Source organism: Solanum dulcamara, chromosome 8 (genome assembly GCF_947179165.1).
Source record: "Solanum dulcamara chromosome 8, daSolDulc1.2, whole genome shotgun sequence".
Classification (NCBI taxonomy): Eukaryota; Viridiplantae; Streptophyta; class Magnoliopsida; order Solanales; family Solanaceae; genus Solanum; species Solanum dulcamara.
Window position 1 is genome coordinate 22106710 of NC_077244.1, and position 23977 is coordinate 22130686.

At 36.7% G+C, this 23977-nt stretch overlaps 1 protein-coding gene and 1 pseudogene across 2 annotated transcripts; one reads left to right on the forward strand and one right to left on the reverse strand.

Moving 5' to 3' along the window:
* Positions 1 to 1532: 1532 nt before the first annotated feature.
* On the forward strand, positions 1533 to 23137 carry LOC129901161 (uncharacterized). Of its 2 annotated transcripts, XM_055976285.1 has the most exons (10): positions 1533 to 3134; positions 3635 to 4108; positions 4209 to 4510; positions 10046 to 10774; positions 10857 to 11135; positions 13283 to 13444; positions 13528 to 14463; positions 14579 to 14794; positions 18209 to 18469; positions 22542 to 23137. In XM_055976285.1, the coding sequence occupies exons 1-10, from the start codon at positions 1751 to 1753 to the stop codon at positions 22881 to 22883; spliced, it is 5085 nt and encodes a 1694-aa protein (XP_055832260.1). In that variant the 5' UTR covers positions 1533 to 1750; the 3' UTR covers positions 22884 to 23137. The 2 variants fall into 2 exon arrangements, with proteins under 2 accessions (XP_055832260.1, XP_055832261.1); XM_055976286.1 differs by lacking the exons at positions 13283 to 13444; positions 13528 to 14463; positions 14579 to 14794; positions 18209 to 18469; positions 22542 to 23137 and adding an exon at positions 11572 to 12144.
* On the reverse strand, positions 16588 to 18200 carry LOC129901162 (heat shock 70 kDa protein 4-like; annotated as a pseudogene).
* Positions 23138 to 23977: the final 840 nt, after the last annotated feature.

The window sequence follows — 23977 nt, forward strand, 5'->3', positions numbered from 1 at the left end:
CTCCCAAAGGTAAAGAATAACAACGTGTAGCTAGTATCATTTGTAGGTGTTACTAGCTTAGTCGGAGTAAGAAAGGATTTTCCGGCATCAAGCTTTTTCTTTGACATGTTTCTAGCTCAAGTTGTGCGTTAGTAGTCCTTGCTATAGTGTGCCGAGATAATAGTCTTCATCCTTTTTCTTTAAAACAAAATAAAATTGACTAGCAACAAGTATTTTGTTGATAAATTTCATCAAGTGTGATATATTTTTTAGTAATTGCAAATTCTATTTTTTTGCACCATAATATAAAAGATAATTATTTTTTTATTGATATAATAATAAAATAGTCTCTAAGCAACTAATTTAGTTGTCTGGTTTAAAAATTAACTTCTTTAGTTTAAAACAAAAATGTGAAATATATGCAAAAGAGTTTTAAGAGAGTTTTTGGCTAAAAACATCCCTCAATTATGAGATAAACTTAAGGTACATCCCTGTGTTATAAAAGTGAACAAAAAACATTCCTTATCTATGTCAAAAATTACAATATTCATCCTTCTGTTAGTTTCTTGACAAAAACTAACGACTATGGTCATTTTTTTTCCTCCCTCCTCCCGCTCTATTCCTTGTACCTTTCCTCCTCAACCTTGTAATCGGCGCGTGACGGCTTTTATGCAGCAGTGATTAGTATAGTAATTCGATGAGTGAATATGGGTTAAACCCATCTGGATCAAGTAGCGAAGGTCAACAGACAACGAAAATGAAAATGGGTCGGATGAAGAAAGACAACAGAGGATTCAATTGAAGTAAAGGCTTCAGTGAAAATTCTTAGTACAAGAAACTCCATTTCTGTATAACCTTTCAACTTAACTCTTTATGATATGAATGCTTCAACAATTGCATAAAAGGGATGATTTACTTGATCAATATACATTTTTTTCTTTTTAAATAAATTTTCTATTGTATTTATTATTGTCAGTTCTTTTATTTCAATGCTTCAATTATAGCTTTGATTGTTTTGTTCATATCTATTAAGACTTTATTCGTTGATATATTTTTTTCTTTTTGGCTTAAGTGTGCATTTGATAAATTGGATTTGAATCAATTGATTGGTCAATGACAAAACTAAGCAAGTTGTATGTAGTATTTGTTGTTTATTCAATTTTGAATTTTATCTTTTCTTGAAATTCAAGTTGTCAGGCCAAACTGCTGACTTTTAGACCATAGCTGTCGGAAGGATGAATATTACAATTTTTGATATAGATAAGAGATGTTTTTTGTTCACTTTTATAACACAAGGATGTACCTTAAGTTTGTCCCATAATTAAGAAATGTTTTTAGCCAAAAACTCGTTTTAAGATTTTTTTTTTTAACTTTAAACAAAAATAAGGGGTGATAAAACACTATTAACTAAACCTTTTTTTTTCCCTTCTTAATAAAGCAATATAATATATTTACCCTAAAGAAAAACACCCGTATAAGCAAAATGCCGATTTAGGCAATTTTCCCTTTTTTAAAAACATAAATAATTGCAACAAAAAAATAAATGACAAACGAACATAGGTTTGAGAAGAGAAAGGGTATTAATCCCTCTCCGTTTTATCACCCTCATCATCACACAGAGCTGCATAAACCCCATTTTCCTCTGCTCTTTTTTCTTTTTCTCCATTCATCATCGTCAATAAAAACATATAAATACACCAATAAATATAGAGACGAGGAATAAACAACCTAAGTAGTTTCTCAAAAATAATTTAACCCCAAAAAAACAAACATGAAAAACAGCCGCAACCACCATTATCAGAATCTATCATCCGCCATCGAAACGGCGGTTTCTTCATCATCAGCTGAGCAATCTCAGTCGGCTGTTGCGCCACCTTCTATGACATCATCACCTGCCACGTCATCATCGGAGAAACCAACGGCGCCGGTGGAGGACCTAGCTGCTTCTCGGGACCCTACCTCCGTCACTGCAGCGGCGGTGGCGGAGTTTGTGACAGTTGAGAGGCGGAGTGCTTACGGCGCCGTTTGCAAATGGGCAATAGGGAATTTTACAAGAGTAAAGGCGAGGGCGTTATGGAGCAAGTACTTTGAAGTCGGCGGTTTCGATTGCCGTTTGCTAGTTTACCCTAAAGGTGACTCACAGGCATTGCCAGGTTATATTTCTGTATACCTTCAAATTATGGACCCTCGCAATACCACGTCGTCTAAATGGGACTGTTTTGCCAGTTACCGTCTTGCCATTGAGAACCCTACTGATTCCTCAAAGTCCATTCATCGTGATTCATGGCATCGATTTTCTTCCAAAAAGAAATCTCATGGATGGTGTGATTTTACTCCTTCCAATTCCATATTAGACCCTAAATTAGGGTTCTTATTCAACAATGATTGCATTCTTATCACTGCAGATATACTTATACTTAATGAATCGGTTAGCTTTTCACGTGATAACAACGAATTGCAGTCAAATTCTGTTTCCAATGTAGTCGTTACTGCTTCCTCTGGGGATGTTCTGAGTGGCAAATTTACTTGGAAGGTTCATAATTTTAGCTTGTTTAAGGAAATGATAAAGACTCAGAAAGTTATGAGCCCGGTTTTTCCAGCTGGGGAGTGTAATTTGAGGATTAGTGTGTATCAAAGCGCGGTAAATGGGGTTGAGTATTTGTCTATGTGTTTAGAGAGTAAGGATACGGAGAAGACATTGATTTCGGATAGAAGTTGTTGGTGCTTGTTTAGAATGTCAGTGTTGAATCAGAAGCCGGGTTTGAATCACATGCATCGGGATTCTTATGGAAGGTTTGCTGCTGATAATAAGAGCGGGGATAACACAAGCTTGGGATGGAACGATTATATGAAAATGGTGGATTTTATGGGATCAGATTCAGGGTTCTTGGTAGATGATACTGCCGTTTTTAGCACTTCATTCCATGTTATTAAAGAGCTTAGTAGCTTTTCGAAGAATGGTGGACTGATTGGACTGAGGAATGGGGGTGGTTCCAGGAAATCTGATGGTCACATGGGGAAGTTTACATGGAGGATTGAGAACTTCACAAGGTTGAAGGATATTTTAAAGAAAAGGAAGATTACTGGGCTTTGCATAAAGAGCAGGAGGTTTCAGATTGGTAACCGGGATTGTCGGCTGATTGTTTACCCCAGAGGTATGCCTTATGCTGCCTACAGTAATCTCATCACATATGAAAAATATGTTTCAGTATGCTCACAGCTGTTTTTATTGCCTTTTTTAGTATGGTGTTAGTTAGTGAGGCTTGGTTTCAGTATGTAAATAAGTTCCTTCAATATTTTGCTATGGTAAATCTGATATCAAGGCTCCATGGAGATTAGAGAAATGTTCATGTATCATGTATGTACTTATCTGATCATGCAAAGTTCTTGCTTCCAGCATAAATGGCCCTTTTGAGTCATAAATTTAGTGTTGTGCTACTTGTTCATACACCCGCAATTGTTTCTGCTATTTTGTGATGAGCATGTTAATTCTTGAGTACTATCACTACCTGTTCTTCAAATTTTAGTCATGTAACTTCCTTTTATATCTTTCCACATTTAACTTTTTCTTTGGAACTAAATGAGCTTCATTGATATGCTTTTCTACTTCTAATATCACATTACTGATGTGTGCTACATTTATCTACGGTATCAGGGCAATCTCAGCCACCATGCCACCTTTCAGTGTTTCTTGAAGTTACAGATTCGAGGAATAGTAACAGTGATTGGAGTTGTTTTGTGAGCCATCGGCTGTCTGTTGTGAACCAAAAAATGGAGGAGAAGTCTGTCACCAAGGAATCTCAGAACCGATACTCTAAAGCTGCAAAAGACTGGGGTTGGCGTGAATTTGTGACTCTCACTAGTCTCTTTGATCAAGATTCTGGATTTCTCGTTCAGGATACGGTCGTGTTTTCTGCAGAAGTCCTTATTTTGAAGGAGTCATCCATCATTCAAGAATTGATAGTTGAGGATATTGAGCTAGCAAATGCTGGTTCTCAGCTGGACGAAGCTGCGAAAAAAAGTTCTTTTACTTGGAAGGTGGAGAACTTCTTGTCCTTCAAGGAGATAATGGAAACACGGAAAATATTTAGCAAATATTTCCAAGCAGGTGGATGTGAGCTTCGTATTGGTGCGTCATTTTCCGCTTAGACTCCTTTGCTTAAATTTTTAACGTTGTCTGTGCCCTGGTTTTGACAACTGGCAGTCTTACTTCTTGTTTTACACTGCAGGTGTATATGAATCTTTTGACACTATATGTATTTATTTGGAGAGTGATCAGTCTATCGGCAGTGATCCGGAGAAGAATTTTTGGGTTAAATACAGGATGGCGATTCTGAACCAGAAAAGTCATTCTAAAACTGTATGGAAGGAGTCTTCCATTTGCACGAAAACTTGGAATAATTCTGTTCTTCAATTCATGAAGGTCTCAGATATGTTGGAATCAGATGCCGGGTTTCTTGTACGTGATACAGTTGTCTTTGTCTGTGAAATTTTGGACTGTTGCCCTTGGTTTGACTTTGCTGACCTAGAGGTTAGTCATCACTCTTTTCTCTACATCTGTTTCTTGTTTGTGGGTTTGTAGGGCTAACGGAGCTACCTATAACTTCTCTCTCTTTCTGCGTCTAATCTGTGTGATCATAAAATTTCTATCACCTTCATTGACAGTTGTTCCATTATTCCACCAAGGGATCTATATTCATGTAGAATAATCAGCTCACCCCTTTTATCAATTTAGTTCACCATAAATGTGTGCCTCTATGATGGAATTATTTTAGTCTTTAGCTAGCGTTTGGACATAGATTTGGTTGAGACTTGAAGAGAAGAGTTTTTGAAAAATAGTTATTGGAACTTGAATTTGTTTTCTTTCACAAACTGATCAAATTCCATGAACAAACAATGTTTTCAATTTTTTTTTGTTGAATAAAAGCTTAAAAAATCTATGGCCAAACAGGGAGCTTAATATGCCACGAGGCAATGTGCAACTCATTCTGCTCCCACATTTGAGCTACAGTGAAAATTGCTAATGTTACATTTTGGGTGTGGGATATTTGCAGCTTGCTAATATTTACAGGAAACAACTACATGAAATTCTCTCATTCTGCTCCTTCATTAGTTCATTATATGAGTGGCAGAGAAGAACTGGAAGAAGACTGATAACAAAAAAGGAATAGCTGGAAAAGTTCACCTATGATATTGGGTATTTTTTATTCAAGGTTGTGGCTTAGTGGTCAATGAAGTGGGTTCACTAAGTCTTAGGTTCAAATCCCAGCAGAGACAAATATACTAGGTGATTTCTTCCCATCGGTCCTAGCCTTGGTAGACAGAGTTTACCTAGTTGATACTGGTGGGAGGTATTTTGTGAAATTAGTCGAGGTGCGTGCAAACTGGCACTTACACCATGGTTATAAAAAAAGATATAGGATGTTTTTCATTTTTCAGCTTACTAATGCGTTATAGATGTACACCTGGTTTCTTTTTGAGAATGTCTTCATTTGTATTAGGATTGAGGTCTCAGATTGAAGCTTTTTCTCTGTTCTCTTTCCTATCTCCCTACTCTTGTTGTTCTTTCTTTTTATTTTTCTCTTTTCGTGTTGTGTTGCATTCACTTTTCAAGTTTTCAGATTTCTCTCACAAAAAAGTAGATGGTGCTTATATTCTTAGATTTAAAATAGAGAAAGGAAGATTTGAGTGTCAAATATTCAAATTTGTTTTCTTGTTGAATATGCTTCAGAATTGGTCTTACTAGCACTGAAGCTTGGACTTGAACCTGGCTTGGTGGTTTTCCTTTTCCTGATATAACCATTTGGTCAGGCTAATCTAGATTCGTATAGGCCCTTTAAAAGGAAAGTGCTTCCTACCATGGGTTCTCTGTTCTCAGGGCAGATAATATGGAAGTTCAATAAAACACAAATATGGACATACTTCAGATGCCTCTTACCCCAAAAATGAAACTCCCTCCTGCCCATAAACAATGCAAAATTGCAATTTGCAAGTCAATGAGTTTTTATTTGATTGTGATTTTTTACGAACACTTGTTTCATCTTTTTAACCATAAAATTGTGATTTATAACGCATGTAATTTTAAGAAATTATAATGTAGTGCACATCATTCTTTTTGGGCTAATGAGAGTAATGTTTCATATTCTTACCAATTAATGAAAAAATATGGATTCTCTTAACTCAATATTCCGTTAATGTATATGCAATATTATTATTATATCTATGTACCAAAATACTTTGCCTGATATTATTTACTCTATAGTTTTTATTATGCAAGTTAAACATAAGCCGTATTCATACCCCAGATCTCCCCAACCTTTAAAAAAAATAGAAAAAAGAAGAAACACATTCAGGAATAGCTTAAACTTTGTCTACCAAAAGAATTTACTCACCCTGACTAGCAGGACTAATACAATAGAAGACCATATTAGCATGTAGAAAAATGCTTAAGATAACAGTTTGAAGAGTACAAAAAATTGTCTGATTAAAAGTGTTGCACAATGTAAGGCAACGATGTTTCCAAAATTAGGTCTATTTCAAGACTCAAATATACAGAAATTCTTTGCTTGTTTTTTGGTGTAAACTGGAAAATGTATATGAGGTAGACAATCTGATAAATTCCTCAGCTCCTGGCATGCCAAGGAGTTTAGTTCTGCATCTCTATACTGCATTTAGCTGCACTATCTTTGTGCTGGTGCAGTTGCAATAAAGCTTTGTAATCTTTTTTAAAAAGATAATATAGAGGGGTACTCCCTCTAGTTCATATTAAGTTAACCCCTTCAACAACAACATACCCAATAAAATTCCACCCCTTAAGAAAAATATTTAACGACATAAATTAAAAGCATTTTCCACTATTACCCTGTGATTATTTCCAAATTAGTCTCCTAGAAAATGTAAAGTAGTTAAGAACCTCATTAAATAAAGGGTAAATGTGGAAAAAAGTCCCAACAATTTTCTTGGACTTTGAATAATTCACTTATTTTGAACTATGAAAAATATCCTGACAATTCACTTAATATGAACTAGAGGGAGTAGTAGTTTTTTATGATAAAAAATAATTTTTAATGAAGTGGTACTAGTTGGATTCATTTAAATTCTTTTAAGAAAATAATCAATGCTTTTTTTCCATAAAGTAAACCAAGTTTTTTCTTTTGGATGGATAAAGAGGAGAGTAGGTCAATATTTTGGGAAGAAATGAGTATAAGTGCTTTTAAGGCTTACTTGCACTGCGTTTTAGTGTTGAAGTCTGGTGTAATTCAGTCGGTATGCTTCCCCTCACGTAGGTGATACCTCAGTGTATGCACCAAGACACTGAGGCGTTTGCTTAGTCGCCGAGCTTGTGCTGAGTAGGTTGCCTCTAAACGTAAATATAGCTAGCAAAGAGGCGTGTTTATTCTGTAAATATAGGTAGACATGGTAGTGATTATGAATAGGAATTAGTTTTAAGAAGAATATTCAATTTTATTTGGGAATTGAAAATCTGGATCATAATGAAGTTATTTCTTAATGTGATTGACATAATCTTTTTCATATTTCACTTAGTAGTAGTTTTTTCTGTTCATTTATCCATTGTATTTGTGTTTGTAGCTATTTTTGTTGCATTACATTTATGTATCTTTAATCTTTTCTTCATTTGCATTTTTTCCCACTAAGGTGTGTTGTTCAATTACTTTTTGCGCTTAGAGTGCTAGCGATTTTGCTACTTCCCTAGGAATTTCACTTTCGACAATGCTGACGAGTATATAAGTTCTCATTAATCACGTTTTTTGTTATGTGAGACTTAAATTATTGAGGGAATGGGATGGTTGGGTGGCTAAGGCACCTTTTATACCTGCATGCATTTTAGTTACATTTGTGTTTTTCTTTCTTTGTTAGAAGTATCTTGAGATTTGAAAAGATTTAACACAGTAAAATGAAAACTTGGGGAAAATTCATGTGTGTTTTGTGGTTCAACAGTACGGGGTGTGGGGGGGGGATCATTCTTTTCTAAGTGTTGATATGGGGTTATTATCTAAGAGTGTCTTGCAGAGCAAATTATCTGATGTTATTAAATTATCATCCCAAACAATGGAGAATAAGACCTATCCAACCTTGATGCGGCCTCTGAATTGTCACTGTTCTCCCAAGTGAAATTACCACCACAGAGGTGGAGGTCAATAAGCTCGAGTTCTTGTATAAAATCCGAGATCTCTTGCATTGCTGATGTGATTCTTGTGCTATTCCTTCTCCCCATGAATCCCCTGACATGAAAAGCCAAGTTGTCAAAGTCCTCTAACTGTTGTAAAGTTCAAACTAGAGATCTCCTCTATAGATCTTCTGGAGCGCAGATGAAATTACCGACATAAACCCATAATCTGTGCTAGAAAGTTGTACAGAAACTGAGTAGTCACCCATCATACAAGCAATTGCATCCCATTGATGTTTATCCCATAAATTAAAACGCCTCGTACTGTTCATTGCTTCCAAGGATCTGGAACCCAATCATCTGTTGGGCCGAATGTGCCTTACTGTCGGTTAATTATGTGGCACAAAGTACAATTTTGGTACATTAACCTTGTTCATAATCAAATAAGCTTAAGGCCTAGTATATCCATTACATACCTTGAGTCTTAAGCTTGTAAAACTTGGACCCTTTTCCTCCTTCATCCAACTAATTCAAGAGTCTCTGCTAAACAAGATAATTTAAAGTGACTTACTATGATTTTACACCCAATTGATCTTTAATCTAACCTAGGGTTTAACCCATGGCTTACTCAAATATAATTCATCCCCGAAATTAAACCTTAAGGGTCTGTTTGGAAGGCCATCTTGTAATTGGATTTGGGTAATTGGGTGTAATTACACAGTTTGACTAAACTTAAATTCATTGTTTTTTTTTAGTAAGGAAATCTAAATTCATTATTGGAACTTTTATTACTTTTTAAAATATGATTATTTTGAAAGATACTGATCATTCTTTATGATAAATGCATAATTATTTAATATACTGTTACAGAAACATATGTAGTTCAAGTACCTAATAATAACTAATATTTCCTTAACTTCTTGGATGAAGTAAAAGTATCATTGCTAGCATTAAGTAGATGCAAAAGATAGTACAAGGACATTACGTTTGAGCTCACAAAAAATGAATATAGCCTCCTTAAATAAAGGTTAGCCATTCTTGAATTAAGGAGCAATAAACTGCAATTTGTGTTTGTGGGTTATCTACAGGCGTTACATTGAACGAACTAAATAGATGCAAGAGACATCTAGCCTTGATAGATTGATACGGAGTTGATAAACCATCAAAGCATCTTTTATTCTGTTCTGTCCATAAGCACCCGCATGTAGTACCTAGAATCATCTGCCAAATGGTTTTGATGGCATTACCAGCTTTCCAGCATCTCCCGCCTTCAAAAGCTTCCTTAATGTTGTGAGGCATAACTAAAGAGAGATGGAAACATGCACCACAAATCAAAAGCCAGTGTGCAATGTAGGAACAAGTGGCTGTTATTTTCAAAACAGACCAAGTTAAAACCGTTAACTCTCAACTATTTAACCCGTAATCTAGGTTATCCTTTCATGTATAATGATAACTACTAAGCTAGAGCATAAAAATGACACCTTTGAGACCACAAAGTCATGAAATCTCAGATTTGAGTAGTAGAGTTCTTATGGAGAATCTATGAAATAATAAAAAATGTTGATGGTTAAGAGTTATAAACTTAAGTAATCCATGGATTAAAGTAATCAATCCCAACTCATCTCAGTGATTATTATTGTATGCCCCAAAGCCTTCTCACTCCTTGCTCTAGAGAAGGCTTCTACTGAAGAGAAGTTTCTGCTATTAGTTCACAATATTCTGCTTCTTCAGAATCTATGCTTTTGTGTTTTCTGCTTCTTTTCTTTTATCCTATGACCAAACAACCCCTGCTTATTAGTTGGGTACTTGGGGCATTACAAGTGGCTTGGTCTGGCAGTGTTTAATTGCAATCTCTTTTCCCATGAATATTAGTTGCTAGTAGAATATTTTTTTTCTATGATCTTAGTTTCTCTTTCTTGTTTCTTCAAATTTTTCTAGGTGTTGGCTTCGGAGGATGATCAAGATGCTCTGACAACTGACCCTGATGAACTCATTGACTCAGAAGATAGTGAAGGGATCAGTGATGAAGAGGATATCTTCAGAAATCTTCTCTCTGGAGCTGGGTTTCACCTCACATATGGGGATAATCCATCGCAGCCACAGGTCACTCTAAGGGAAAAACTCCTTATGGATGCCGGTGCAATAGCTGGGTTCTTGACTGGACTTCGTGTGTATCTTGATGACCCTGCTAAAGTAAAGCGTCTACTCCTTCCTACTAATATATCTGGTTGTAGTGATGGAAAGAAGGTAAATAAGAATGACAAATCCTCCCCCAGCTTGATGAACTTGCTGATGGGGGTAAAAGTGTTGCAGCAAGCGATCGTTGATTTACTGTTGGATATTATGGTTGAATGTTGCCAACCTTCAGAAGGAAGTTCGAGTAGTGGGTCATCTGAAGTGAATCCTAAAGCCTTTTCAGATGGAAATGGAGCAGGTAGTCAATTGGGGTCTGATAGAGCTAATGGTGCAAATGAACCTTTGCAACTTTACGCCCATGATAGACTGGATACGGTGACGGATGAGAGCATGAATTCATCTGCTGTTCAGAGCTCAGATATTGATGGGATTAATGCACCTGAAAGGGCATTCAATGGGAAACCTATGCATCCGCATCCACCAGAAACATCTGCTGGTGGTTCCTCTGAAAATCCTTCCCTTCGTACTAAGGTACAACTGCTATCTTCCTGTTGAAGTTTTCTGGTTTGATATGTCTGGGTATACAAACCACTCAAAGAATCTTTAATTTCAGACTAAATGGCCAGAGCAGTCTGAGGAGCTTCTTGGACTGATAGTGAACTCCCTAAGAGCACTTGATGGAGCTGTTCCACAAGGTTGTCCTGAGCCAAGGAGGAGGCCACAGTCAGCCGAAAAGATAGCCCTTGTATTGGATAAAGCTCCGAAGCATCTACAGCCGGACCTAGTTGCTTTGGTCCCAAAATTGGTTGAGCATTCAGAACATCCGCTTGCTGCTTATGCGCTTCTAGAACGACTTCAGAAGCCAGATGCTGAACCTGCATTAATGATTCCAGTAAGATAATCTTAATTATCTTTCATTTCTTCCAAACATACATGAAAAAATTTGTACCTTGACATTATTTCTATCACATATACTGTTAGAATAGGAATAGGACCATGAAGGGGTCGTTTGGTTGGGAACAATTAATCCTGGGATAAATTATTCCACCATATATATGGGATAACTTATCCCATTACTAAGGTATAAATGATGGGATAAATAATCCCAGGACTGCCTAATACCTCCAACCAAACGCAGGATAAAATAGTCTTGCATTTTATTCCTGGGATTATTATACTTTATACCTCACATTAAACAACTCCGAATAGTATATAGAAACCTACTTGAAAAAAGACTGAATGTAGTGCCTATAAGTAGGGTCTCAATGGAATAATGTAGATACACAATTCAATAATGATTTTCTCCTTTATTTCTTATATGGTATCAGAGCTTTGGTGAGAAATATTGGGGAAAGAAAACAAAGTCACGGTCACCATGCGTCAATTTTCTGGCGACGGTTTTCTGTCATCTTCTTCTTCCATTGGGGTCGTGCGAAAACCAACACCATCATAGGGTCCCCCACCTTCCGCCAGCGAAAACTCAGCCAACTGCTCCGGCAATCGACCTCGCACGTGCCTCCAGAAGTGCGTTACCTCCGGCGAGATCTGACCACGCACCGGTGCATGAGCCTTTTCCAGCCAGTTTCCAGCAACTTTCTTGTTCAAGATCTACTCGTCTCTTGATTCCGAGACAACCCATACAGTTTATACCAAAATTTGAGCACTTCTCAGTGAGGAAATCACTGTTACGATGACTTCAGTACTATTTCTGGCGATTCCAAGTTGTTTCCAGCCACTTTTTCAGTAGATTATTTTTCCAGAAGGGTCGCCTGATCATTCCGACCCTACCCATATAATATTTTCCTGATTTTGACCACTTTCTGGCGGTTAGATCTGATTTTCCGCTGACAGAAACAAGTTCTTTTTTTTTCAGATTTCGGCAACGGTTTATATTTTTTCAGATTTTAGGCTACAAAATTTTGATTTCACAAGATTGTTTTCAGCATTTCCAAACTAAAGACTTTGTCAGACTGAAGTATTTTCTATTTTTTGAGGTTGCTCAGTCCACATCAAGTATTGCTATTTTTAATACAAGTGTGCCTTAGACATTCTTGAGGAGACATGAATGATGGGATGTAGACCCATTGACACTCCTATGGATCCAAAGGCTAAACTCTTGCCTAGATAGGGGATCCACTCGGTGATCCGGGAAGATATAGAAAGATATAGGCTTCTGGCTGGAAAGTTGAATTATCTCATGGTGAGTAGACCTGACATCTCTTTTCATATGAGTGTTGTGAGTCAGTTTATGACTTCTCCCCGTGATTGTGATAGTCATTGGGATGTAGTTCTTATTCTGCAATAGATAAAGTCAGCTCCAGGGAAAGGACTACACTTTGAGGATCAAGGCTGGATATACAGACACTGATTGGGCAGGATCACTCTCGAATAGAAGTTCTACATCTGGATATTGTATTTTAGTAGGAGGTAATTTGGTGTTCTGGAAGAGTAAGAAACAGAGTCAGTTGCTTGATCTAGTGCAAAAGCAGAATATCGAGCAATGGTTGTAGCAACTTGTGTGATAGTTTGGATCAAATAGTTGTTGAGAGAACTCAAACTTGGAAAAATAGGTTAGATAAAACTTGTGTGATAATCAAGTGGCCCTTCATATCACGTCAAATGTAGTATTTCATGAAAGGACTAAACACATTAAGATTGACTGTCACTTGTCACAAAAAGATACTCTCAGGAGATATTGGTACAAAATTTGTGAAATCGAGTAAGCAACTGCAGATATCTTCATCAAGTCCCTCATCAATCCTCGTATTAATTACATTTGTAACATGCTCGGTACATATAACTTGTATGCTTCAGCTTGAGGGGGAGTGTTAGAACAGTAATAGAAACAATAATAATATGTAGAATCTTTCTTGGAAAATGATTGCAATATAGTGTCTATAAATAGGGTCTCTGTGTAATAATATAGATACACAATTCAATAATATTTTTCTCCTTTTGTTTCTTACATATACATTTAGCATTCAGCTCTTGTGTAGTGGCATTTTTGTGATCTGATGGCTTTAAGTATTAATCTCTCAGGTCTTTGGTGCACTCGGGCAGTTGGAGTGTAGCAGTGATGTGTGGGAACGTGTCCTTTTCCAGTCATTTGATCTTTTAGTGGATTCCATTGATGAACCTCTTGCAGCAACTGTTGACTTCATATTCAAGGCTGCCCTTCATTGTCAGCATCTTCCAGAAGCAGTATGCGTAAAATTTGGTTTTATATATTTTTTGGTCTTATTTTGCACCCTTCTACAAGTGTAGTATTTTTGATTTCTCTGCAGGTCAGAGCCGTACGTATCCGGCTTAAAAAGCTAGGCAATGAAGTCTCCCCATGTGTTCTTGATTATTTGAGCCGAACTGTGAATAGCTGTACAGATGTTGCTGAAGCTATTCTAAGAGATATTGATTGTGAGAATGATTCTGGTGATAATTGCTCAGCTGTACCATCTGGGATTTTCTTATTTGGTGAAAGTTGTCATACTTCTGAAAGACCACGTGAAGTGGATGAGCAAGCTTTCCTTTCAAATCATCATTTTTCCGATATTTATATACTTATTGATATGTTATCAATTCCATGTCTTGCCATTGAAGCTTCCCAAACTTTTGAGAGAACTGTAGCTCGAGGGGCCATTGTGGCTCAGTCTGTAGCCATGGTCTTGGAAAGACGTTTTGCCCGGAGATTAAATTTGACCTCTCAATATGTTGAAAATTTTCCGCATACTGACGTGATTGTGGAAGGGGAAACCATTGAGCAATTGACAGCCCAGCGAGATGATTTTACATCAATTCTTGGTCTTGCTGAGACATTGGTGCTCTCTAGAGATCCACGTGTAAAAGGTTTTGTAAAGTTGCTTTACACCATATTGTTTAAGTGGTATGCTGATGAGTCTTACCGATTGAGGATACTCAAGAGGCTTGTTGATCGTGTTACCAGTTCAAGGGAAAGTGCTTGTGAAGTAGATCTAGATTTGGAGATATTGATAATCTTGATATGTGAGGAGCAGGAAATTGTTAGACCAGTGCTAAGCATGATGAGGGAGGTTGCTGAACTTGCCAATGTTGATCGTGCCGCACTTTGGCATCAATTGTGTGCTATTGAAGATGAAATTATGCGCATTCGCGAGGAAAGGAAAGTGGAAATTGCCAGTATGGCTAAAGAAAAATCTATCATGTCCCAAAAGCTTAACGAATCGGAGGCTACTAATAACCGTCTCAAGGTATCTTGGTCATTTTTGTTTCTTTTTTGGGATTCTACTTTTCAAAGCATGCTTGTTTGAAAGAATATCTCATTCTTTTTCTGGTGATTTTAATTTGATAAACATTGAACATCAGTCTGAAATGAGGATTGAGATGGATCGTTTTGCTCGGGAAAGAAAGGAACTCACGGAACAAATGCAAGAAGTTGAGAGTCAACTTGATTGGCTACGGTCTGAGCGTGATGAGAAAATTGCTAAGCTCACTGCAGAAAAAAGAGCTATTCAAGATCGTTTACATGATGCGGAGGCACAACTTTCCCAACTGAAATCACGGAAACGTGATGAATTGAAGGTATGCATTCCGTCATTAATTGGCATGTATTATTTTTTATGCTGAACCTTTAGTTGTATAGCTTCAAACCTTTATGAGCTTTAGTTCTTTCAGTCTTTCCCATGATTTCCGCTGATGACATTACTATTTTTCTATCTTATCTTTTTGTTGCTACCTGTTTATATTTTTTGCTTTCTCTACTGAAAGCTCTTATTCTGTCTATTGATCATATTACCAATTGTGTTCTGAGTTCTGGTCATTTTATCAACAAACTTGTACTCCATTTCAATTTGTTTGTCTGATTTTGACTTGGAACGGAGTTTAAGAAAGTAAAGAATAAACTAAAGATATGTAGAATGTATCAAAATGCTCTTTAATCCTGCGGTCTTAAACATGCTATGCGTTTTTTTTAATTAAACATGCTATGTGGAAAGTTACGATTAAAGAGTTGCCAAACAAAGGCAAGAGACGTTCTTTTTGAAATAGACTAAAAAGGAAAGTAAGACATAAATTAAAACGGAGGGAGTATTTTCCTAAAAACAACAACATACCTAGTGTAATCCCACAAGTGGGGTCCGAGGAAGGTAGTGTGTACGCTAACCTTACCCCGCCTTACCTTGGGAGGTAGAGAGATTGTTTTGATAGACCCTCAGCTCAAGTAAAAGCACTGCAAAGCAAATTTCCTAAATGAGTTGAAAATTTCTTTGAAGCTTCACATTCTTGGTGTCATTTCACCAGATTTTTTATTTACACAAGTCAATTTATTATGAAATATCAAGGGTCTGATGCTAAAACTTGCCTTAATTAGAATCAGTTTTTTGGTCCTGCCAGTTTCCGAGTAAGACTCTGAATCAGTCCATGTGGCATTTTTATTAGGTACATCATTTTTATTTTGCTGCTCTTTTAATCTTATAGCATTGTTGCTTTCAGATGAGTTTTAAGTTACACCCAGACCTCAAAAGTCAAACCATGTAGTTAATTATGCCAATAACCTTTCATGTTCAATCAAATTATACTATCAACGTTTTATGCTAGTATTTATAATTAATTAATTCATCTGGCCCAATTTGGTTGACACTCTTGTTTTTTGTCCGCCCCAGAAAGAGCAACGCCTTTTTATATTTAGATGCTAATTATTTTTTCTATTCCCATTTTGCTGTTAGCATAACTTGTTATAAAGGTCCCAGTACAAAAATAAATTTTTACAAGGTTTTTCTATAATAGTGTAGGGGCCAGTTTGTGCAACTCAACTATTTTTACTTGGATACCTGCAATATCTGCTACCAACATAGCTAGCTATTGGGTAATTCAACCCACTATGATTTGGGCAAATGGGATGCAATCACCTAATATCTTTTTTTGTCTTTACTAGGATTTGAACCCTGGTCTCCAATATTTGCACCCGCCGCATTGTTATTTGTGAATAGACCATACCCCCTTGTGTGCAACTTTTGCAAGGGTTCTTTTGGTGTTATAGTATTTTCCTTGTGTTTTCTTTTTTTCTTAGACTCCATAAGTAGTCAAACAATGCCAAACAATTTAAGACAATGGAGTGTTGCTTTTTTGCAACCATTTTTTTTTGTGTGTGTAAAATCTAGCTATTTGATTATGTTTAATTATCTTCAAGGAGTGCCTCCAGAGTCACTTTTTTTTTGGAACTGCTGAAAGGTTCAATCTAGTTCCTGAAGGATTGGAAACTGGTAGAATAGAAATAGGTATGTACAATCCTACTTAGAATAGAAATAGTAGTAGGAATAGAAATAGTAAATAGTAAATAGTAAATAGTATCCTACTTGGTAAAGGATTGTATTTTAATGTCTATAAAATAGGGTCTCTGTGTAATAGTGTAGACACAATTCAATAATATTCTTTTCCAATATTTCTCACATGGTATCAGAGCCTCTACGATGGGCGTCTATACCCATATATGCCGTCCGTCTGGCCAATGATTATGTTAGCAAAAGTCGGGGTCACCATGTATCTCTCCGGTGACTATTTTCTCATATCTAATTTGCGTAGTACAGTGCATCTTTCCGGTGACTACTTTTTCATATTTAATTTATGTAGTACTGTGCATTTTTTCGGACTGCTTTCTCATATTTGATTTGTGTAGCACCATGCATCATTCTGGTGATTACTTTTTCATATCATATTTGTGTAGCACCATGCCATCTTTCCGGTGACTACTTTCTCACATCCAATTTGTGTAGCACCGTGCCATCTTTCCGGGGACTTCTTTTTCATATCCGATTTGTTGTGGACCGTGTCATCTTCCCGGTAACAATCTTCTCAATCTCCTCCTTGGAGAGTTTTCCCTTGTCGTTGGTGATGGTGATCTTGGTCTTTTTGTCCAGTAGTCTTGTCCTCAGTAGAAACATTCAAAGATATCATTGACATCAATGTCAAAGCACACTGTGATCTGAGGAACTCCCCTGGGAGCACGAGGAATACTAGAGAGCTCAAATTTGCCAAGCAAGTTGTTGTCCTTGGTCCTAGTTCTCTCACCTTCATAGACCTGGATCAACACACCAGGTTGATTGTCTGAGTAGGTTGAGAAGACCTGCTCTTTCTTGGTTGGGATAGTGGTGTTTCTGGGGATCAACACAGTCATGACACCACCAGTAGTTTCAAGTCCAAGGGAAAGACGTGTAACATCCAACAGCAACAGGTCTTGCACCTTCTTATTACCTTCACCACTCAAAATTGCAGCTTGTACAGCAGCACAATAAGAAACAGCTTCATCAGGGTTGATGCTCTTGCAGAGCTCCTTTCCATTGAAAAAGTCTTGTAGGAGCTGCAGGCTGCTGAACCCTGGTGGAGCCACCAGCAAGTACAGCATCATGGATAGAGTTCTTGTCTGTCTTAGCATCTCTCAAACACTTCTCAAGTGGTTCCAAACACTTTCTGAACAGATCCATGTTAAGCTCTTCAAATCTAGCACGGGTAATGGTGGAATAGAAATCAATACCCTCATGGAGAGAATCAATCTCAATTGTGGTCTGAGCAGTGGATGAAAAGGTCCTTGTATTAATTACATTTGTAACAAGCTAGATACATATGACTTGTATGCACTAGCTTGAGGGGGAGTGTTAGAATAGAAATAGGTATGTACAATCCTACTTAGAATAGGAATAGTAGTAGGAATAAAAATAGTAAATAGTATCCTACTTGGTAAAGGATTGTATTGTAATGTCTATAAAATAGGGTTTCTGTGTAATAGTGTAGACACAATTCAATAATTTTCTTCTCCAATATTTCTCACAGAAACATTCAAAGTCTATTGACGATTGTGCTTGTAATAGTTGCAAATGGAAGTTCTTGTGTTTTAAATTTGTATGCGTTTGTTTCTTTTTGTTTTCCTTTGGGGTTCTCCAAATGGATTCACACATGACATGTTTTTCTCTTTCCCCGACTGATAAACTATCAATCTTGCAGAGAGTGATGAAGGAGAAAAATGCTCTTGCAGAAAGGTTGAAGAATGCTGAAGCTGCACGGAAAAGATTTGATGAGGAATTGAAACGTTATGCCACAGAAAAAGTGACCAGAGAAGAATTACGAAAATCACTTGAGGATGAAGTACGCCGGTTGACCCAAACAGTTGGGCAAACGGAAGAGGAGAAACGTGAAAAGGAGGAGCAGGTTGCTCGCTGTGAAGCTTTTATCGATGGAATGGAATCCAAGCTGGAGGCTTGCGAGGTTTTTGCTCTTGACATTTCTTGTTCTATTTCCTGATTTTTCGTCTTCCACCTTCATTATGGTGGTGGTTTAAATCTTTATATTGTGAAAAACTAAGAAAAAGGGATCTTTCCTTGCTTGGTCGAATATCACAAAATATTTAAAAATGAAAAATAGATATATTAGGTAAAGAAGCCATTATACTATTTATTCTAACTCCTCCTGGATGAAGAATGGATATTTGTTCATTTAGAGAGTATTTTTTTGTTTCTTCAGTGTTATAAAGAGCGTAGATCATTTTTCTTGTAGAGCCACATCTACATAAATTACCTGTAGGGTTCAGTTCTATCCGTTTTTTAATCTTTATATTTCTTTTCTCTTTCCTATGGGATTATACTGGGTATTTTTGTTGTTGTATCTTTCTTTTTCTCTTTGCTTTTTCATGCAAGATAAAGAAAGTTTATATTTTGTTATATAATTTGAAAAGGGAAAAGAAGAAAAGTTAGGACTAAATTGCTTGATTATTCCCTCAAGCATGTTGGGGTTTAAATAGTGTTTACACGTAAATTTGTAAAGGAAAGGAAAGTATGCAATTAGTCCTAAAAAAAGGAAACTAATTATTAATAGTTCCTATTCCTATTTTCACAATTATATGGATTCTAAACCTTTCCTATTGATACAAGGAACGAGTTCTTACTATATTAATATTTTTCTAATAATTAGCATCCCCCCCACCCCCACCCCCTCAAGTTGGAGCTTACGTATTGTATGCTCCTTGGCACAAACATACTCAATTCTGGAGTCACAGTTATTTTGTAAAGTTGTCGAAATTCTGTCACAATCTATTGTCGATAAAAAATGACAATATACTTATATATGCTTTCATTCTTTAATGAAACACTGGACTCGAAACAATGTGTCTTGCTACTTGATTTTCACATTTCAATTTCATGGATAATAGAATGAGGTGTTTGATCCCTGTATCTGATGTAGGCAAGATTCCAGTCCCATTCGTCTGAACCACATCAACTTTGTTTTGTTGGAATAAGAAAAAGATCTTTTTTCTTGCTTTTGTGAAGTTAAGAAGAAAAAGAAGATATGTTTCTTGGGAAGGAAGTAGTTTTTTTTTTCAGTTTTATAAATTGAAACAGAGAAAGTGAAGGAACTTTTGGACCAGAGAGAACTTTTTCTTAGCAGAAAAAGAATTAGAGGAAAAAGTATTAGAAGAGTGAGAGAATTTTCAGAGTAGGTAGAAAGACTACTGGGAGTAGGGTGTCAAACTGTTGCTCTTTAAAAAGAATTTTCAAGGTTGGGAGAACAAATTTTGAGAGTAGGGACCTGTGTTTTGGGGAGCGCAAAGCAGAAAAGAATGACAAGGCCCTGCTGCACGCTTTAAGGGAAGCGACTACTTCATTGAAGTGAACCGTAATTTTTAGGAAGGCATAATATGTAAATATGTCCTTTAACTTGGTCTCATTTTACATTTATGCCCTCCAACTTTGGATGTGCACAAGTAGACACTTAAACTTGTATAAAATTGAGCAAGTAGACCACATGTCCTACGTGACATAATACACGTTGGACGCCACGTAGGACATAAAATTTGCCATGTAGGACGAATGCGTCTATTTATTTAAGTTTTGGATAGTTAAAGTGCCTACTTGTGCACTAGTAAAGTTAGAGGTGATAGTTACCAACTGAAGCCAAGTTAAGGGTCATATTTATGTATTATGCCTTTTAGTAAAGACCAAAATAATAGAGACAATAATATATATAAAAAATTCATATTAAAAAATAAAGAGTAGATATCACAAAATCCTCCATAGACCATAGGACAAAAATCAACAACATATTACATCACTAGTAAGTAAAAAAAAATCAGCAACGTTTTATTCACTGTTAAAAAAAGATCAGCAACATATAACTTAATCAATAATCACTGTTAAGGAAAATAATATCATATAATGTAATAAACAATCACTATTAAGAAAAAAATATTCAGCAACATATAATTAGACTGAAACAGAACAGAAGAAAACAGAGATGAAGAAAAAGAACCCCAGGCTAGCAGCACAACTGCACCAGAAAGAACTAAGAAGAAGGAAGAAGGGAGAAGAAAGAAGAAATAAAAAGGAGGAAGTACCTGGTTTCTGCTGAAGGTTGAGGTTGAAACCCTAGTTTTTTGTCGAGGTCAAGTCACGTTACTTTTTTAAAAAAAATTAAAATCAATGATTTTACACTTAAAGAAATAAAAAGCTATTACTTATCTTGCTTCTGGTCACACCGCACTTCAAGCCCAGAAAAGACCGCTTCTGTTCAGCTACATTGCTTCGGCCAGTTGAAGCGCTCTTCTCTCACCTCGACTTAAAGCGGTGAAGCGCACTTTCCTAAACACTGGTAGGGACTCAAACCCTAGCCTCTAATGGAGGGTGTCAGTTGCGTAGAAAGTAGCAGCACTGGTAGCCTAGAGAAAGTGATAGCATAACGGTTGCCAAAGAGATGAACGATACTTGAACGGAGAGAAGAACATTGATAGCCGGAGAGAGTAGCTGTGCTAGACCCTGAAAGAAAGAAGAAACGAATTAAGTATCGGCCAGGTGAGCGATACACAGACTGACACCACCTGTCGCTAGTAGAAGCTATTCAAATCTTTACCAAGATCTTAGATGCTCTAGTACCATGATAAGACAATGGACCTTAGGCTTAACTAATCTGGAAAACTAACTCATGTGCATTGAAGTGAAACTGTCCATGACCATGCATGCCTAGGACTGGACATCTGAATCATGAACATTATAACATGGGGCCTAACATCAGATAAACCAAGAATTGGAAGGTTTGGCTTTGATACCATGTAAAAAAGGACAAAAGAAAGTGATGTCGGGAATGAATTTATTGATTATTCCCTCAAACATGTTGGTGTTAGTAGTGTTTACAAGTAATCCTGAAAAGGAAAGGATAGTGTGCTAGTAATCCTAAAAATGTTAAGGGAGGTAATTATTAATAATTCCTATGCCTATTTACACAATTATAGGGGTTCTAAACCTCTCCTATAAATTCATGGAATGAGATCTTGCTATATTAATAATTTCTTAACGATATATCAGAGTAGACCTGTCACAATGGGCTTGGCTGTGAGGTCAGCACCAACCCAACCCATTAGTTGGGTGTGGTTGAGCTAGGATTGTCAATGTATGCCTCAATCCCAAAAGATAAGATTGCTCATGAGGTGAGCATTGCCTAAGACCTTATAGTACGCCATCCACAATCAACGATGGGCTCTTAACTTGTCCTATCATACTAAATCTTTTCCTTGACAGACTGCCATTATACCTGTGTTTAAAGGAATATGGCAACATGTCTTATTCATATATGTATTTCTAAAGTTTGTGGAGCATGATTTGTTTCTCTGTCCAAAAAATAAACTATCTCTGTCATTCTTTTTTTCTTTTGGTTGTAGCAATGGAAGTACAAAAAAATTAAAAAAAAAACCTTGAATAGCATTACTGGTGGCAGCTGGCCAACTTCTAAAGAACTTCTCTGAAAGAAAAAGTTGAGGGCTAGTCCATGGCCTGCTATAGTCTGGGGTGGGCTAGTATTTTGAGGGTACTTTCACATGAAAGGCAGGACTGGGTTAGGCTGTTGAGTTCTATATCCTTCTAGGGCTGGTTCAGGTGTTTTGAGTCTATATAAGAGTACTGAATTTTTGTTGGTTTATTGGTTGTGCCCTTTTTGCTTTCACGTTCTCTCAAAGGTCGCACAAGAGTGTAAAAGCTAGCAAAACAGTGGATCCTTTTTTAATTTTCTTTTCTTTTTTAGAAACCTTATATTAGTCAAAATAGGAAATAATAAAAAATGCCTAGTAACTTTTCTTTAGATAAGTAGAAAGGCTATTCTAATAATTTGATGATTTAATCTTTTTCCTTTTTTTTTTGGCTTTTTCTCTCCTTTCTTCCACATCATTAGTGATCATTGTTATGTTCAAATTTGGCTCAATTTCTTGCATCTTGTACTCCTATGTATTACGGTGGAACTTACTGTGATAGGCATTAGTATCAAAACTGATTCTTTTCTTTTGTTGCTTCATTTTCAGCAATATATCCGTCAGCTTGAAGCATCACTTCAGGAAGAAATGTCTCGGCATGCCCCACTGTATGGAGCTGGCTTGGAAGCTTTATCAATGAATGAGTTGGAGACATTGTCACGGATTCATGAAGAAGGACTCAGACAGATCCACGTTATCCAACAGCGCAATGGAAGTCCAGCTGGTAGTCCTCTAGTAAGCCCCCACAACCTTCCACCCACTCATGCTTTGTTTCCTGCTCCTCCTCCAATGGCTGTTGGACTGCCCCCATCCCTTGTTCCAAATGGTGTTGGGATCCACAGCAATGGGCATGCAAATGGTTCGATTGGGCCATGGTTCAATCATTCTTGAATCTAGGTCTAGAATGACCCATGTTATGATCACGGTGTTTAGGTGTCTCATCCTCGAGCCTTGGAGCTTGGTCGGAGAACAATCTGTAGGCAGTCGTTTGGTCATCTTTTTTTTTTTATTTTCAAGTTCTCTTGGCATAGGCTGGTTGCACTGTTGGGAAAAAATGGTAGTCATCCAATAGCATCAACAGTTTAAGTGGCACATTCATTCATGGTTTTAACTTTTTCGTCAAATCAATTAAAATGCATTAGAAAGTTTTGATTATAGTTTGTCTCGTATTCTCAGAACACACTCAATGATCCTCATTCGTGCCTATCAAAATAAAAAATAATTGAAAAATGCCCTTGTTATTTTTAATTTGCATAGCCTTATAGGGTTTTGGTCTTACGGTTGACCTCCTTTCCTTCTTTGCTCCTGTGCCTGTTATGAATCAGCGTGTCTTTGATCAACGTTGCATTTTTCTTTCTTTGCATGTCTCAACTTTCCAGATTGTACGATTTGGGTTGATGATACGTTTCCTGAACTTACATTTAGGATGTGTTCAGTATGGAGGAAAATATTTTCTAATTTTTTTAGAAAAACAAGTTCCTTAAAATATGAGGAAAATGACTTTCTTAGTGGAAGTATGCAAAACAAGTTTCATTAGTGATATTTCAACACAACATTTTCTCCTCTACTCTTATACTGATAGCCTTCATCCTTGCCACGACTCCATCTCCCATAGTACTTATGTAAATTATTATATACAAAGATAATATGTTTTGCTTAACATACTTAAAACACACAAAAATAACTAACTCGTTTGTTTCAATAAATATTTTTTGCCAACTATAGAACACATGGTAGGTCTAAATTTTTTCTTAGACCTTTGAGGTTAAAAGAATAGCACTCGACTCTTTTAGTTATCACTTGACTCTTTAGCTATCATCCTCTTCTATACCAGGTTAGTTTCATGGACGGTGACTCAACTTATTATATTGCATGAAAGTGACAATTGTTTCTTGTAATGAGAAAGCGATTATTTACAGAAGTATTATAAATGTCACCAAATTAGTTTTGTACTCAAGTCATTTAACTTTATCTAAGCATCACAA

What these genes read in the sequence shown, in the direction of transcription:
- LOC129901161 (XM_055976285.1), top strand. Translation starts at nt 1,751, where the DNA reads ATGAAAAACAGCCGCAACCACCATTATCAGAATCTATCATCCGCCATC. An exon ending in CTACTAATAACCGTCTCAAG is followed by an intron (nt 14,464 to 14,578) that starts GTATCTTGGTCA and finishes ATTGAACATCAG; the next exon opens with TCTGAAATGAGGATTGAGAT. An exon ending in CCAAGCTGGAGGCTTGCGAG is followed by an intron (nt 18,470 to 22,541) that starts GTTTTTGCTCTT and finishes CTTCATTTTCAG; the next exon opens with CAATATATCCGTCAGCTTGA.